A 17,994-nucleotide genomic window follows, 5' to 3' on the forward strand; every position below is an offset into this window, starting at 1 on the left:
TCAAACAGTGGATTCAGATCCAACAAATAACTTACAGCACTGTTTTCTTTGTGTCTTATCATGGCTGCTTACTTCTAATATAAAGTTACATTACTGATCTTTGCAGTCAGCAGAAATGTGTAATTCATCATCTTCAGAAAGTCTGACTTACCAACAGTGAGTTGGATGGAAGCTTCCTTCAACATTGATTCAAGGAAGCAAAAGTATTTTCCTGCATCAGAGATTTTCACTCTGAAGATTTTCATGGAGACGTTTCCATTCTGCAGTTCAGCCTCAAACAGTCTCGTTCTGAGATAATAAGATGGGTTTTGACTGTGATACACCGGTTGTCCATCTTGGTGAAAATGGATGTACTTTGGGTCTAAACCAGGTCTGGTCCACTCCACTGTCTCAGAACTGGCACTGATTGGAGGATCAAGGTAACATGGTAGAATGACATCATCACCAGCCAGGGCTACGATTGGTTGATGTGAACAAATCAACTCTGACTGCTCTGCAACGCAAACTAAAGAACAAACAAGAAACAGTAGTATAGTTATAATACATGTCATCAGACTGAATGGATTCATTTTTACTTTCTAAAAGTAAGAAAACATTTAATAAAACAAAGAAAAGACAAATGTTTGTGACTTTTTTCTCTAATTCTTTCTTGTTTTTTCCCCCTCAGTCGATATGTGACATTATGTGTAACTGAAGAGTGAGACTGAATAAAATGTTAAAGAGTTCTGTATCAGGTTGGAAATATTGCATTGGATCTCATTAAATGTTCTTCAGTTTCCCAGAGAGTTAAATCTATTGATGAACTTAGTTCAATGTGAAATGTCTGAACAACTATCAGGTGGATTAACATGAAATGTGTTTTTTTTAATTATTAGTGTAGAAACTACCTGTTAAACTCTGTATTAGCAGAATGGTGATACGCCTCAAGAACAGTCCAATGAGCAGCATCTTTGACTCCTGAAAATGAAAATGGTCGAACAGGGTGGAAACCCTAGAGCTGATTTGAGTTTTTCTTTGGTTTCGCTGTCTTATAGCTCATTTGAATATTAGTCAATAACACTGTAAATAAGAATAATGTATTAAGGTAAAGGATGCATTGAAGCATTAAACACTGCAGACACTTTTAACAGGAGAGAGAGACTCAGTGTAGACTGACACAGGACAAGGTCAAAGACAGATCACAGACGGTTTGTTAGGATATTTTATAGCGTACATTGTTTATTAGTTATTTTTATATATATACACACACACACACACACTACTGTTCAAAGGTTTGTTTAAAATAACATTAAATGTGTTAAATGGCACATTGTGTTAGCGAATCCCGTTTATTGTGTTGAAAACTGATCATTAGAAAACACCTGTGCAGTTATGTTAGCACAGCTGAAAACTGTTTTGTGCACAGACACAGACAGACAGACAGACAGACCAAAGTTGTGACATGTGCAGCAAACATTATGTAGACTAAACTGCTGAATTTTGTAGACTATCTGTGTGATGATGAGTGAGATAAACTGTGGTAAACACAGATAGTGCACACATTAATCTCATACCTCAGACTGATTCATTTATAGGCTGGATGTAATTACAAACATTAAAAACAACCATGACATAAGACCGATAACATGAGGATTTTGGACGTTTTAATAGTGAGCAGCAGACACCAAAATGAATGTCCCAGCAAAGTGTTTCTATTGCAGTGTTTCAAAAGTCACCAACAGATGAATGTCATAGGTTTGAAGTAGTCACAATCTTAATTTCCTAGTTAGGCAATAAGGGCTCCTGAAAGCCAAGCATACACACACCTGCACCCTTTAATCAGGAATGAATAGACTTCATGAAGGCAAACATTTAATTTATCACATGAAATCTTTAAGTTTTAAACAACTCTTACCTGCAGAATGAGGAATTAAACTCTCCACTGTGATGTTGGTTCTCTCTGACATAAATAAAGTACTCTGTCAGCTGTCTGACTACAGAAAGAGTTAACTGTAGCTTCATGAAAACCCTCTGCAGTAAAAACCACAAACTCATTCTGTGTCAGAGTCCTGTGTCGATGATCTGTTACAGATATTGTCGAGAATTCAGGAAAACACAAACTGAAAGTCACTGAGATCTTGTGACGCACTTAACAAAAGATTTATTAAGATCCAAAAAAGGCGTTAAAAGAAGTTGTAATAAAGAAAACACTCGACCTAAAACAATGTGCATGAACTCACAATGACAGTAATCACATCTATTTAACAGAAAGTAGCAAAAATACGTCGACACACTTCTTCTCCTCGCAGCTTCATGACGGACCGCAAAAAGTTGGACAGCACTCTCACAGCTTGCAGGTAAACAACAGCTGACTGCCACTCTTCTTCTTTGGCGGACTTCATACCAACGTTAAGGTGCATGCCGCCACCTACTGTACCGGAGTGTGTAAAATCCTGACTTTATTGGAATTTCATTCTGTATATTAAGAAATCAGAATTAACCACCACACACTGGGATGAAATGTGAGGTGTTGTAACTGTGAAATGTTACAGGCCTCAAGCATGAGTTACCAGTAAGCAGATATTGAGTTCTGTTTCGACATTAAGTTTCTTGTCATCGTTCAGCAGACTCACTCTGGCTGCCTCTTTTGTCCCAACTGGGAAGTTCCACTTTCAAAATGACGACTCCAAAACAGCAAACCAAATTAGCACATGAGCTGCATTTCTCAAAGGATTTAAATGTTATCAACCAGTGACTTTTGGGTGGGTGGTAATGCATTACACTCATCAATACAACATTGTATACTTTGTCATGAACAAGCGCAAATGCTGCATCGCTGCAGCGGCTGCAGCTGGTTACCATCTGTGGTCAGCTTGTCCTTCAGTTCAGATATGGAGCGCAGAACATTCTCGTTTTGAGAGAATCTGTGGTCTTAGACGTGTACTTGGCAACCTGTTCGTTTGACAGGTGATCAGCTAATTGACTGTCTAAAAAAGGGAAGTGGTCACCGCTGGAGTGAAGTGGGGGATTCATCGGACCCCCGCAGGGTCAAGCTCATGTCCCCCACAAATTGAAACCTAACCATCTAATTAACACGTTGTATCTTGTTTGTTGTGGTTTGTGCCAGACTCCAGTTGTGGTCACTTTCGGCCTAATGTTGGTGCTGGTGTCTGTGACAGCTGGACGTAAGTTACTACACCATCATCGACCACTACTCAACTAAAGCCCAATAAACCTGTTGAGTAAAGCACTGGTCTTGTTCTCACAGCTTCTTCAATAAGGAAAATGTGTCTCAGGCGAGGTGTGAACTACGGGGGAGCCAGGGGGGTCTCAGCCTCCCTTAATGAGACATGAGCTCCCCTGAAAACATGATTTGTGAAATTTTGGGGGGGTCTCTAAAATATTGGCAAAAGGCTGTTTTTTCCCATGCATTTCCTTTTTCTTTTGTCTTTTTGTTTGTCATAATCATGGATCATGTGTAAAATTAGGCTATTTTTAATGTATGATTTGCACATGAGGGTGATTCATTCAATTCTTGTCCTCACCATTGAAGCGTGGGGGCGTTATCTCTTAAACGTCACTTTAAATCAGATATCGGAAACGAAAAAAAAAGACCCGCTCTGGACCATTTGCGCTTTTTTAAAATTATGATGGTCATGCGTGTGTGGTGTCATTGATTGGTCTGTTGATGCGTGTTATAGTATTTAAGAAGTTATTTTGCGCATGTTAATGCAGACTTGATTCCTTGTAACCAGACTGGCATGTTCTGGTTTTGATTTAGATTTGATGCGTGTGTGGAGGTTGGATGTGATATATGTGCTTATATGTGCTGACATAAGGCAAGTAGGCGTACAGGTTTGTAATAATGGATGTGTTTTGAGTAAGTCCTCGCTCTGGGGCACGCACAAGCTTCACCTTTGTGTTTGTCAGGTATCGATTAGGAACACTGACAGATCTGAATTCAAGCTGAATGTTTGGTTCTGTGTTAACAAGTTTCATGGAAAAGACCCCTGCATCATCTTGAAGGTTGGAGGTAAAGACATTTACACCAAACTTTTTGTTTGCTTTACTAACATAAAGTTTTTCCCCCCCAATGTAACTCCTGATGTCTTCTGTTGCATCTATTCTTATCTCCAGATGAGCCATGGTTCAGTGAGGTACGCTGCTCCAAGAAGAAGAACTTTGTCTGTGCCAAGAATATGTGATTATCTCCAGCTGCTGTTTGCGTCAGTGTGGATGTAAAGCATGAAAGCACAGACGTTTCACCAAACACCAGCTGTCGAGTTAAAAATCATCTGGCCAGTCATTTTCATAGAAAGAGTATAGAGTAATTTACAGTGGGAGCAATAATTATTTGATCCCTTGCTGATTTTGTAGGTTTGCCCACTTACAAAGAATGAAACTGTTACAATGACAATGATGCAAATAAAATTTTAGCTTTATTTTTCACAAAGTCATACAGGTGGTCATTCTCTTTATGAAATAAAAGTCAAAAGACCAGACAGTCAGTGATATTGAACACCTGCACAGAATGATGCTCCAGCAAAGGAGGAAGATATTTTCCATTAAGATATACTCCTAATCTCAACTCATTATCCAAAACACCTGTGTCAACTCGTTACATCGTTATGTAGCTGTATAAAAGACACCTGTTCCTTGCCCCCGTCGCCAAGTGCTTGCTCATGGTTGTTCTGTTGGGTCTCTGAAAATAATGTTTGTAATGATAGTAGTCAGTTACTCTGTTAATTTAAGTCTGCTGACGTCTCTATAACACTTGAATCTTTGTGTTATTGTATTTATAAGCTGATATGAAGTTGACCAAAGACGCCTCAGTGTCTTTTCCAACATACTGACACACACACACACACACACACACACACACACACACACACACACACTGTGTCTGCTGCAGTGATGTTGACGTACTGTATTAGGCTGAGCAATTAATTCCCCCTTTATAGAATTTGGAGCTAATGTTTGAATTTGTTCTGTAAACTGATAATATATAAATAAAGTGTTTAAAAAAGGACAACATGAGCTTCATGAGTTTTTATTTTTTTATTATATAAGTTGTTCAGTCACTTTGAGTTAATGTTAGGCTGCAGCACATTTGTTACTGAGGTCATTATTTGTCTGTTCACAGGGGCCCCATGAAGAGATATTACATAGAACCTAATCGACCCATTCAAAGCTTTAAATAACTCATGTTTATGTTTATGTCACAAATAACTATATTTTACAGTCTTTACAGTCAGATTTTTAAACTTTACATTAACTTCTTTAGTTAAAATAAATGTTCACTCATCATTCAATGTTACAAACTGTCTGACGTCCACTGCAGACTGAAGGATGTTTCTGTTTTCTGTTTCATATAATGATCATTATGTATAAAATGGATTACACTGATTGATACAGAGTCTCTCTGGATGTTGCTGCAAAGAAGAAAAGCAAAATAAACTGTTGTATTAGTATATTGTGAATAAAATGTACTTAATGTGCTAATATTGATACATCTTAAGCTAAAGCTAAGCTAAATAAAAAGCTCAGAAACTTAAAGTTAAATGTAAACATTTGTAAAATATCCTCCAGTGTCACAATGATTTCCTCCGCTCTTCTTTTCTGCCACCTTCTGGTCATTTTGGTCTCTACAGTTCCGTCATGAGGAACGTTTTCCTCAACTGCGTTTTGCTTCTTTGGGATCTTTATTCATTCTTCTGGTTCCTTATTATATCTGTGTTCAAACAGAAACAGGAAAGTGTTACAGTTGTTGTGTTCATGTGTTTTTGTCTAATCAATGAATGAGTGTTAAGGGGACACTTCACCCATTTGCATTAAGCTTTGTATCATTAGAACTGCAGTCATATTTTGACTGGTCGTGCATCATTCCCTCACTTCCCGGAGAGGGAGAAATACAGATTTTAGTGTTGCACTTCCTGCTTTCAGTGATGTAAAATCGTCATTTTGGTATTGGAAGCAGGAAGTCTCATACTGTATCTCTGTAGAGGGGGTGAAACTACAAACACTACTTCCTCATTTTTTTCACTCACTCTACAGACCTATTACAGATCAGTGGGTGGGACTAAAAATATAACCGCCATCTTGTTTGGAAGCTGCGGAGGCACTGTGGAGCCAGACGTTACAATGATGGTAATCAATGTAATATGGAAGAAATTTGAAGTATGATGGTCGAATCAGATGTTCGTGGCTACCTTTATGAGCCGCTATATAGCGAGCAGCGTCTGAGGCTGCTGCAGCCGAGGCAGAGGACCTGGCTGTCGCGGACGAGGAGCCCGGACTGGCTCGAGCTGGGGCGGACTGCTGGTGCCTGTGCTCTCGCTGTGCGCCTACGGACACACGGACGTCTGACTGTAAAGTGTTTCTATTTCTGTCTTATAACAACGTGGCATGTATGTACACAATTTGTTCAAGTATTATCACAAAGTTATTCCCAGTTAATACGTAACGTCAGCCAACTGAACTAACGTTAACTTCTTTACTGCACAAACAGCTTGTGGCACACTACACACAAAGACCGTGCATCTCTAACTGTGTGCTTATGTCTTGTAGACAATATCGTCTAACAGCCTTTCTAGAATGGGTCCTGCAAGGCAAAGATTGGGTCGAGGCGTCGTTTACCCGTTGGATGTGGTGCAGGCTATCCGACAGAAACATCCAGCCCCAGATGGCCAGTACTGCGGCACCGAGACGTTGAGGACGCTCAGGAGGAACTATAACTGTCATTGTTAACATATTTATTTTTGTTGTTGTTGATATATTTCTGTAAATAAATGGTTTACAGTCACGTTGTTTGTAGTCCTTGATAGTGTTAGTGGGAGCGGTTTGCGGAGCTGTGCATTGTGGGAGTTGATGTCTTTAATACAAATGCGCTCTAAAGTCACTTTCTGTCTTTTCTCGGTCAAATAGGTACCAAATTCAAAATGTATGTTACATTTCGACTACATATATAACCCACTTTCAATAAATATTAATGTTTCCACGGGTGTAATGCTCCTTTAAAGTGAGAAAACTACACTAGCAGAACAAAAATATGATAATTGAACTGGAATATTTTTAACATCACAGTGACTTTCATAAACAGAACATTTCCAAATGAGAGAAAGCTTTTGAAAGCAACACATTTTCTTTTATTTCCTCCATTTTCCCCAAATTTCCTGCAGTGAAGATCATTTCAGACTGTTTGCTTAGTTACTGTTGTTATGCCTGTATGTATGTCAATAAAGAGCTCTGACAGGAACTTGGAATAAAAAAGGAAAATAAATATGTGAATTACATGTTATCAGCATGATAATAAAGAGCACTGCAATGATGATGATGATGATCCAAATCCAATCAGAAGACTGAACTGTGAATGAATCAGATGAAAAGATAGAAGAGAGAACAGAATGACATTATTGAATCAAACTAGAGCTCAACAGTGACAATATGTTTAATATATTTAGAGCTCTTTATAACCTGGAACATAGATGTGTGTCTCTCTGGTCTGGTTGATGTCCTTCTGTTGGACTCTACAGGTGAAGATGTTGCTGTGTCTCTTCTCCACAGTCACTCTGCTGCTGACAGTATAGAGGTCATCAGGACCTCTGACTGTCTCTGTAGGTCCAGCAGAGAGGAGGTTTCCCTCACCGTCCAGCCAGACCACCTCAGGCTCTGGATACCAGCCTTTAGACTCACACTGTAAAACTACTCTTCCACTGTTATTGGAGACAACCTCTATGATGGGAGTGGAGACGACACCTGATGAGAAGAGAGGAGGAATTTCAAACAGTGGATTCAGATCCAACAAATAACTTACAGCACTGTTTTCTTTGTGTCTTATCATGGCTGCTTACTTCTAATATAAAGTTACATTACTGATCTTTGCAGTCAGCAGAAATGTGTAATTCATCATCTTCAGAAAGTCTGACTTACCAACAGTGAGTTGGATGGAAGCTTTCTTCAACATTGATCGAAGGATGCAAAAGTATTTTCCTGCATCAGAGATTTTCACTTTGAAGATTTTCATGGAGACGTTTCCATTCTGCAGTTCATCCATAAACAGTCTCGTTCTGAGATAATAAGATGGATTTTGAATTCGATGCATCAGTCGTCCTTCTTGGTGAACATGGATGTACTTTGGGTCTAAACCAGGTCTGGTCCACACCACACTAAGGAGAAGCAGATTCTTTGTAACTACAGATTTAACTAATTTAACCCAAACTTAACAAAAACAATCACACAGACCTGCTATCAGGGAGGACCGCTTTCATCTGAACACAGCTCTCGTCTCTGACACACAGCGTGGACACTGCTGGACGACCCACTGGCACACAGCTGCAACTCTGGTCCCTGTGTATACAGGCCCAGGATCAGTGTCCTGACATAACTTCTGTAATGGATTGACGCGACACAAATAAAATTTAATTGAATTGAATGTTCCTTTGTATATCAGGTGTAGTCAACTTGTGGCTCTGGGGCCATATGAGGCCCTCTAGTGGCTCTCTGTGGCTATGACAAAGAATAATGTGTAAATGAATAACGGTGAACTTTTATAAAGTACATTAAGGTTGAAGGCCTAATGTGATTCTTACATTATCCTGTTGTAAACATGTGTGACCATTACACACCAAATGATAAAAATGTGACATTTCATTTCAGTAAGAAAAAAATAAAAAATAAAGAAAAGTCTTTGTGTGCAACATTTGGAGGAAGATACAGAATTTAATACTGCATGGAGAGAATTTTCTTTTTGATAATAGATTAGATTAGATTAGATTAGATTCAACTTTATTGTCATTGCACAAGTACAGGTACTAGGCAACAAAATGAGTTAAGCATTTAACCAGAAGTGCAAAGCAGTAAAGTGCAGAATAATGTGCATTTATACAAAATTATGTTTTTTAAAAAAAAAAAAAATAACATTAGATATATATATGAATATACTAGAAGGATATTTACAGTATGAACAGTATTAACAGAATGAACGCAGTGAGGTGAATAATCTAACATATATAAAGCTATTAAGTTGAGATATTTACAGTATGAAGAGATTAGCAGTAAATTATATAGTGTACGTATAAGTAGTTAAATAGGTTGACATTATACACAGACAGCTAGATATGAATACACTATAGGTAGTTATAAAAAAAACACATAAAGAAAGACAGTTCAGTGGGAGTTCAGGGGAAGGGGGGTCTCCTCCATGCAGAGTTTAGAAGGCTGACAGCTGATGGGAAAAAGCGGCTCCTGAACCTGCTAGTTCGGGAACGGAGAAACCTGTATTGCCTCCTAGAGGGGAGGAGGACAAACAGTTTGTGACCTGGGTGGGAGGTGTCCCTAACAATGCTGCGTAACTTCAGCAGACATTGTTTGCTCTGGACAGCCTCAGTGGTGGGGAGAGTAGAACCGGTGATTTGCTGGGCAGACAGACACAAAGTGGCCATTTTTCCCTCTTCATCTCGGCCTGTTGTTCAGTGCATTGTATCCAGATTTAACACATTCTGTACTCTCTACTGTTCAAAAGGTGTTACAGGAAACCCCAGTAAGTGTAGAAACGTGTACAGACAGCAGTGACGGTCTTCTACCAGGACAGACAGGAAAAACAAAACAGATAAAAAAAATTGTTGTATTTCATGTTGTGTTCGATAAACATCTGGACCCAAATGCAAGACAGATTCAGAGTGAGGTTTGTAATATTTAAAAAAGGTGATGATGATGAGGGTTAAGGATATGGCTGACTGAAGATAGCTGGCAGGTAGAAAGATGAGGTGTATCCAGAATATGGCAGGAATGCAGGGACGATTAACTCCCATTGAAGACTGAACAATCTGGAAAACAACAGACGGAGCACTGGAGTGGATATACTGTTGGGTAGATGAGTTGATTGGAGGCAGGTAGGCAGACTGGGAGGGTTGATAAGTTGATTGGAGGAAGGTGTGTGGAGCAGAGCTGGAAGGCAGGAGGGAAAACCACACACACAACACAGACAGGAGACACAGGGGATGGAGACACAAGGAAAAGGCAAGGATACAGCCATGGTGATGACATCTCAGCTGTTAAATTTGTAATAATTTCTATTCTGAGACAACAGGATGTTCCCTGAAGTTCATTATTAAACATTCTAATAAAACAGATAAATAAAATGTGTTATGATATATTTAATATTGCACAATTAAGTGCTTAAGAAGCTGATATTAGTGTTTTAGAGGTAATGTCTTGTTTTTATTATCATGAATATTTTATTAGCTTTATTTCAAATATAAACGATGAAAATGTATCAAGCATTAATGACACATATTGCATTCACTTGAACGATAAATATGTTTTTCTGAATTAATGAGAAACCTCCAGGACGCTCTCCGTGCTCAGGGTCGACTCTCAGCCCCCCTGAGCCGAACCCACATCCTATAAGTGTGATCCAGCAGGTCCATGTAGCTCTGAGAGAACTTCCAGTTTGTATTGTTATTGCTGTGTTCATCCTTACAGTGCCAGAGGTGTGTGTGTGTGTGTGTGTGTGTGTGTGTGTGTGTGTGTGTGTGAGTGAGGGAAACATACATGAGACCGTCCAGTGTCTGGAGAAGTTAGCCGACATCTACCGTAGCAACAGGCTACAACACAACCTTGCAGAGGCCTACTTGTGTCCAGGAAATATCTACTATATGAGGGTACGCACACACACACACACACACACACACACACACACACACACACACACACACCTATACATTCCTTTATTGCTAACAGGGGACTATCAGAGTACGCTATCCAACAGGGGACTGATATTTCTGGTTAATTTAAAAAAACAAAAATAGCATAGAACATTTTCTTTTAAGGTCTTTTACCAGAATATTATTTCAAATTTAACTTTTTATTTTTTTTAAAAGAAATTGCAAAGAGGGGACTTATTTTCCATTAGCGATGTATACCCATCAAAGAGGGGACCTCCATATACTGCAGTGGAACTACCTTGATGGCGTCTGTACTGGTACAGGGACTGATGATCTGTCTATAAGGTGTGATACCAAAGGGAAGTGGACTAAATGCTCAGCAGATCTCATGGTGCAGAACAGTACTTATCACTGGATGTAGGGTAGTGCTCCAATACTGGAAAACTAGAGGGGATATACCAATGACGGAGTGTCTGGACAAAATGGCTAAAACTTCCTATGTTAGAGATATTAAACAGATATTAAACAGATATTAAACAGATATTAAACAGATATTATTATTGACAGTGTGTCAGTAAACTCAGGAGTTCAGACTGATGGAGAGTCACCGACACACTCACCTCCTCTGACACCGACGCTGGGCTGCAGTTTGGCCGATAAGATGACCAGCACTATCCCGATGATGAACCATTCCTTCCGTATCCTCACCAGGAGGCCCATGTTTCAGCCCCCGGGGGGGTTCACCGGATCACCCCGCCGGCCCCTCTGTCACACCAACCGGGCACAACTTCTACAACTCTTCGGCTTCTTCTCTGGAGGTTTTTTCTTCTTCTTCTTCCTGTCACAAAACAGAAGCAGAGCTCAGAGCCACTTCCGGACATGTGAGCCGTAAAGGCGGTAGTAGAGGCGCAGATGTTTTTACTATTACCGTAATTTATGTAAAAATCACCATAAATTAAGTATAATAAGGGTTTTTTAACATATGTAGTGATATTTAAATAATGGTCTATATTCACTGTGGTTTTGTTGTTTATACTTTTATTTATATATAATATATATATTTACATTTTTTATAGTGTTTATCATTCATTCTTTATATTATTAATGATGGTTCTTAGTGTTCTGTTTTTGTGCTATATAAACAAAGTTATTATAATAATTATTAATATATATTTTAACCTTCAACTAAATAAAAACAGATTGGTAAAATACTTCAAATGATTTTAATAATAATAATAATTATACTTTGTTTGGCAGCAGAGGGCGCACTAAGCTTTCTTTTTAATACCAGTGAGCTCAACAAATGGACTATTTGTATCAGTTAGACCATTGAACATTACGTTTTAAGGAGGATAACAATAATAATAATAATAATAATAAACAGAAGAAGAAGTAAAAGTATATTACATATACATTATATATACATTTTATTTTACATTTCAGGCAACAATGAGTCAAATAAAATCAGACAATTCAAATAATAGAAACATGTTGTTTATAGGTGGTACACGATACAAAGAGCTCTTTATATACAGATGAATGAATATTAAAAAAAGTCACAGCCTTTTGTGAGAAAAAGTTTCTTCCTTTCCGTCATTAGAACATTTTCCTCAACTGCATTTTGCTTCTTTGAGACTTTTTGCTTCATTGGGATCTTTCTCACATCCAGTCGTCCCTCCATTTCATCCTCTGGATCTTCTTTGAGCCTGTGAGCCAACAGAATCAGGAAAGAGTTGAAGTTGTTGCGTTCATGTGTTTTTGTCAATGATCATCAATGAATGAGTGTTAAAGTGAGAAAACTACACAAGCAGAACAAAAATATGATAATTGAACTGGAATATTTTTAACATCACAGTGACTTTCATAAACAGAACATTTCCAAATGAGAGAAAACTTTTGAAAGCAACAGTGAAGATCATTTCAGACTGTTTGCTTAGTTACTGTTGTTATGCCTGTATGTATGTCAATAAAGAGCTCTGACAGTAACTTGGTATAAAAAAGGAAAATAAATATGTGACTTACATATTACCAGAGTGATAATGAGCAGCATATTAATGCAAAGAAGAATGATGATGCTCCAAATCCGATCAGGCTGAACTGTGAATGAATCAGATGAAAAGATAGAAGAGAGAACAGAATGACATTATTGAATCAAACTAGAGCTCAACAGTGACAATATGTTTAATATATTTAGAGCTCTTTATAACCTGGAACATAGATGTGTGTCTCTCTGGTCTGGTGGATGTCCTTCTGTTGGACTCTACAGGTGAAGATGTTGCTGTGTCTCTTCTCCACAGTCACTCTGCTGCTGACAGTATAGAGGTCATCAGGACCTCTGACTGTCTCTGTAGGTCCAGCAGAGAGGAGGTTTCCCTCACCGTCCAGCCAGACCACCTCAGGCTCTGGATACCAGCCTTTAGACTCACACTGTAAAACTACACTTCCACTGTTATTGGAGACAACCTCTATGATGGGAGTGGAGACAACACCTGATGAGAAGAGAGGAGGAATATCAAACAGTGGATTCAGATCCAACAAATAACTTACAGCACTGTTTTCTTTGTGTCTTATCATTGCTGCTTACTTCTAATATAAAGTTACATTACTGATCTTTGCAGTCAGCAGAAATGTGTAATTCATCATCTTCAGAAAGTCTGACTTACCAACAGTGAGTTGGATGGAAGCTTCCTTCAACATTGGTTCAAGGAAGCAAAAGTATTTTCCTGCATCAGAGATTTTCACTCTGAAGATTTTCATGGAGACGTTTCCATTCTGCAGTTCAGCCTCAAACAGTCTCGTTCGGTAAAAATAAGATGGATTTTGACTGTGATACACCAGTCGTCCATCTCGGTGAACATGGATGTACTTTGGATCTAAACCAGGTCTGGTCCACTCCACTGTCTCAGAACTGGCATTGATTGGAGGATCAAGGTAACATGGTAGAATGACATCATCACCAGCCAGGGCTACGATTGGTTGATGTGAACAAATCAACTCTGACTGCTCTGCAACGCAAACTAAAGAACAAACAAGAAACAGTAGTATAGTTATAATACATGTCATCAGACTGAATGGATTCATTTTTACTATCTAAAAGAAAACATTTAATAAAACTGCATCAAAAACAAAATTCTAAATATTGTCACATACACACATCAATGTGTTACTGGACTGTTTCTATGTGTAAATTACCTGTTAAACACTGTGTTAGAAGAATGATGAAAACCCTGCAGGTCCTGAAGGACAGTCCATCACAGAGCTCTGTCTTTGGATACAGCATTGTAGACTCCTGAATATAAAGAAAGACACAAACCTTTAGTCTGCTTGTTTAAAATAAAATAAATAAAAGTGGAAAATGAGGTTGAACAGGGTAGAAACTGTAGAGCTGATTTTAGCTTTTCTTTTACTGTCTCTCTTATTTCTCAGTGCATCAGTGTTCAGCTCCTTATCTGCTGTAACTTCCTGTAACTGACTAACCACAAACACGTAGACAGAAATAAGTCCTGAAGTTACGTCTTATATACTTTTTATTTTCTTCTCCTCCTGTACAGTCTGTTTGAAAACATTTTGTCTGTTTTAAAAAAAACAAATCCAACATTTTACATTCAAGTTTTACTTTAAAAAGAAACTCTGACTTACAGCGTGATGGATGCAAACTCACCACTGTGATGTTGTTCTGTTCTTAATCTGACAGGAAATGAGAATGTACAATGACTTTATGAAATTTCACAGTTTCTCAACATTTGAGGTTTTGAGTTCCTCTCTGTTATTATCTCTAAAGAGTTGTTCAGCAGGGCAGTCAGTATTTTCAACCAGTGGATGTAACTGAACACTGAATGAATGACTAATAATCAGGTTGTTAGAGTAGTTTTCATATAAAGTTTAGTCCTGTTCATACTGTGTTTACAGACATTACAACTTCTTCCTGCAGGAACAAATAAGTTTATATAGCAGGAAATAAAGTCAGTGACTAGATTCAAAAGGAATTCATAAAAATCAGTCTGGGAGATAAAATATTTGTTGATTAACACCTTTGACAAAAAGGTTCATCAGAAACTCATCAAAGTTTGAGCATGTTGGAAATACTGAATATATTTAAAAAGATTCTTTATCATGACTCTTGTAGCTGCATTGATAAACTCAGAGTTCACTGAGCCAGTTAACAACCAGCTTTATGAGACCACTTATCCAGGATCACCAATGTGAAGACAGGTACCCCAATGAGAGCCACACTGAGTTCAACTGGATTCATGATACAACTTTATAAAACAGATTATTCAGCATTTTCAATGAAAGAGAGTCTGAGTTAGTGGAACTTGTTCTGTGAGACAATGTGCTGATTCAGACAGCTGTACACAGGAGATGACAATTATAAAGTAACAGGATGCAGAGAATGAAAGTTGAGCGAAGGTATCCAAAAACCAACCAAAAAAAAACCAGCCACAATACGAAGAAGAGGCTCAACCCACAAGTGATGTGTGTGAAGCGGTTTTCCCTCTTTACTATAAACTAAAATAGTCATGCTGTTCATGTTACTGTGAAGTCTTCTACAAATCTAAAGGAGGAGTTTAGAACTTGTTTTGAACCAATAATCAACAGAATCCTCAAACACGTGTACAGAGATTAGATATGGGAGGGTTCTGTAGGGTTCAGGTTAAATATCCCTCATCTAAAGATAGCCTTCAGAATTGGGTTTTACACTGTGCATTCCTTTTACTGCTTATCTAGATTCTCCTCAATACATTCTGCTGTGTGAGTGATCTTCAAATATATGATGATTCATTTCATCAAAACATGTTGTTATATTCAGAAACACTGAATCACCCCTTGAGCCATCTTGGCATTTAAACTACAAGGATGTGGGGCAGTAGTTTCCTTTTGTAGTGCTACTGAAGGTTGTGTTAAAGTAGATTAAATTAAAATTGGTTGATTCAACCTCATCAGGGGTCAAACAGAGGGAGGTTTGGTCACCCACACTTTAACTATTTGAATGCACAAGTCAGCTCATTTATACAGACTGAGGTATAAAGTAAACACTGTTGAGTGTTTAGTTGTGTGTCTGTCAGAAAGCCTGTTGCGCCCTCTTGTGGCTGTTCATAAGGAGACATATTCCTGCAGAGGAAGAGGAGAGCTGCTGATAGAAGATGAAGCAGTTAACTGCAGACATGAAGAACAGACTGACTGAGTCTCCTGGATCAGAAACATCTGGATAACATCAGGAGTCATGAAGTAAAGTGACACACAGTCCTGCCGTGTCTCCAGTTCAGTTTGCTCTGCAGTTGATGTGGATCAGCATAAAGTGTAAAGTTTTAAAATGTCTCTGGCCTCTGAAGCCTTTTTGTCCTCTTTATAATTCTTTATTTAATTTATTATTTTTCTCAGTCAATATGTGACCTCATGTCTAACTGAACAACTCACAGAGAGTGTGAATAAAATGTGACTCTACCATCATTTGAATGGCAGCCTTGTATCATCGAGTACAGTAACAAGATAAGATAGACTTTATTGATCCCACACTGGGGAAATTCACTTGTTACAGCAGCTCCAGATACAACACAGCAGATAAGATAGATACAAAATAAATACACATTAAATAACAAAATAAAATAGAAAAATAAAAGATATGAAGAAAAAAGTAGAGTTATATGTACACTATATACAGCTTTTTATACAGATTTGAATATTGTGCAGGTTACAGCCAGAGGTAGTGACATGGTATAAAAAGAAATGTGCGTGTAGGAAATTATATATATATATGAATGTGTTACTGGAGTGATATGTGTGTAAATTACCTGTTAAACACTGTGTTAGAAGAATAATGAAAACACTGCAGGTCCTGAAGGACAGTCCATCACAGAGCTCTATCTTTGGATACAGCATTGTAGACTCCTGAATATGAAGAAAGACAAAAACCTTTAGTCTGCTTGTTTAAAATACACAAAAACAAAAGTCTTTACTGGAAAATTAGGTTGAACAGGGTACACACTGTAGATTTTATTATTTATTTCTGTCCCAGTGCATCAGTGTGATTTGTTTTCAGCTCCTCATCTACTGTCACCACATCTTGGTGAACATGGATGTACTTTGGGTCTAAACCAGGTCTGGTCCACTCCACTGTCTCAGAACTGGCACTGATTGGAGGATCAAGGTAACATGGTAGAATGACATCATCACCAGCCAGGGCTACGATTGGTTGATGTGAACAAATCAACTCTGACTGCTCTGCAACGCAAACTAAAGAACAAACAAGAAACAGTAGTATAGTTATAATACATGTCATCAGACTGAATGGATTCATTTTTACTTTCTAAAAGTAAGAACACATTTAATAAAACTGCATCAAAAACAAAGAAAAGACTCTTAAAATGTCTAAAGTCGTTTTTTCTCTTTCTAATTATTTCTTCCTGACTACAGTTTTTTTCCCTCAGTCAATATGTGACATTATGTGTAACTGAAGAGTGAGACTGTGAGTAAAATGTTAAACAGTCCTGTATCAGGTTGGAAATATTGCTTTGGGTCTCATTAAATGTTTTTCCCACATTTATGTTTCCCAGAGAGTTAAACCTATTGACCTTAGTTCAATGTGAAATGTCTCAACAAATATCAGGTGGATTAACATGAAACACACACAAACACACACACACACACACACACACACACACACACACACACACACACACACACACACACACACACACACACACACATACTGTGCTATTGTTTTGTGTAGAAACTACCTGTTAAACACTGTATTAGCAGAATGATGATAAACACAGCAATGTGGGTCCTGAAGAACAGTCCAATGAGCAGCATCTTGGACTCCTGAGAATGAAAAAAACAACATGTCTGACACTGTGGTCAGCAGCACTGGGGCTCCACAGAGAACTGTTCTTTCCCCCTTTCTGTTCACCCTGTACACCTCGGACTTTCAGTTCCTCTCTGAGTCCTGCCACCTGCAGAGGTTTGCGGACGACTCTGCAATTGTTGGCTGTGTCAGTGAGGGGAAGGAGGAGGAGTACAGGGATATGTGGACTCTTTCGGCGAGTGGTGTGCAACTAACCATCTGCATCTCAACCCCACCAAGACTAAGGCGCTGGTGGTGGATTTCCGCAGGAGGAAATCTGCCCCCACACCCATCTCCATCTACGGTGTGACTGTGGATGTTGTCCAGGATTACAAATACCTTGGAGTATACCTGGATAACAAACTGGACTGGGCCAAGAACACTGAGGCTGTTTACAAGAAGGGCCAGAGTCGACTCTATTTCCTGAGGAGGCTCCGATCATTCAACGTATGTAACATCATGCTGAGGATGTTCTACCAGTCGGTGGTAGCCAGTGCCATCTTCTTT

At 38.6% G+C, this 17,994-nt stretch overlaps 1 protein-coding gene and 1 long non-coding RNA gene across 8 annotated transcripts; both read right to left on the minus strand.

Moving 5' to 3' along the window:
* Nucleotides 1-53: 53 nt before the first annotated feature.
* LOC127359779 (uncharacterized) lies at nt 54-2,340 on the minus strand. The gene is made up of 3 exons (XR_007882847.1): nt 1,895-2,340; nt 888-957; nt 54-505 (listed from the first exon to the last, which is right to left on the minus strand). It is a non-coding gene; the product is annotated as an uncharacterized LOC127359779 (long non-coding RNA).
* Nucleotides 2,341-5,666: 3,326 nt separating this feature from the next.
* On the minus strand, nt 5,667-14,358 carry LOC127359777 (butyrophilin subfamily 1 member A1-like). Of its 7 annotated transcripts, none has more exons than XM_051393915.1 (6): nt 14,283-14,358; nt 13,836-13,932; nt 13,307-13,660; nt 12,851-13,132; nt 7,271-7,342; nt 5,667-5,710 (listed from the first exon to the last, which is right to left on the minus strand). In XM_051393915.1, exons 2-6 carry the CDS (start codon nt 13,921-13,923, stop codon nt 5,682-5,684), a joined length of 825 nt encoding a protein of 274 aa, XP_051249875.1. In that variant the 5' UTR covers nt 13,924-13,932; nt 14,283-14,358; the 3' UTR covers nt 5,667-5,681. The 7 variants fall into 7 exon arrangements, with proteins under 7 accessions (XP_051249875.1, XP_051249873.1, XP_051249877.1 ...); XM_051393914.1 differs by lacking the exons at nt 5,667-5,710; nt 7,271-7,342 and adding exons at nt 12,054-12,349; nt 12,666-12,740; XM_051393913.1 differs by lacking the exon at nt 5,667-5,710 and having other exon boundaries at nt 7,028-7,342.
* Nucleotides 14,359-17,994: the final 3,636 nt, after the last annotated feature.

The sequence above is a fragment of the Dicentrarchus labrax genome, unplaced genomic scaffold (genome assembly GCF_905237075.1).
Source record: "Dicentrarchus labrax unplaced genomic scaffold, dlabrax2021, whole genome shotgun sequence".
Classification (NCBI taxonomy): Eukaryota; Metazoa; Chordata; class Actinopteri; family Moronidae; genus Dicentrarchus; species Dicentrarchus labrax.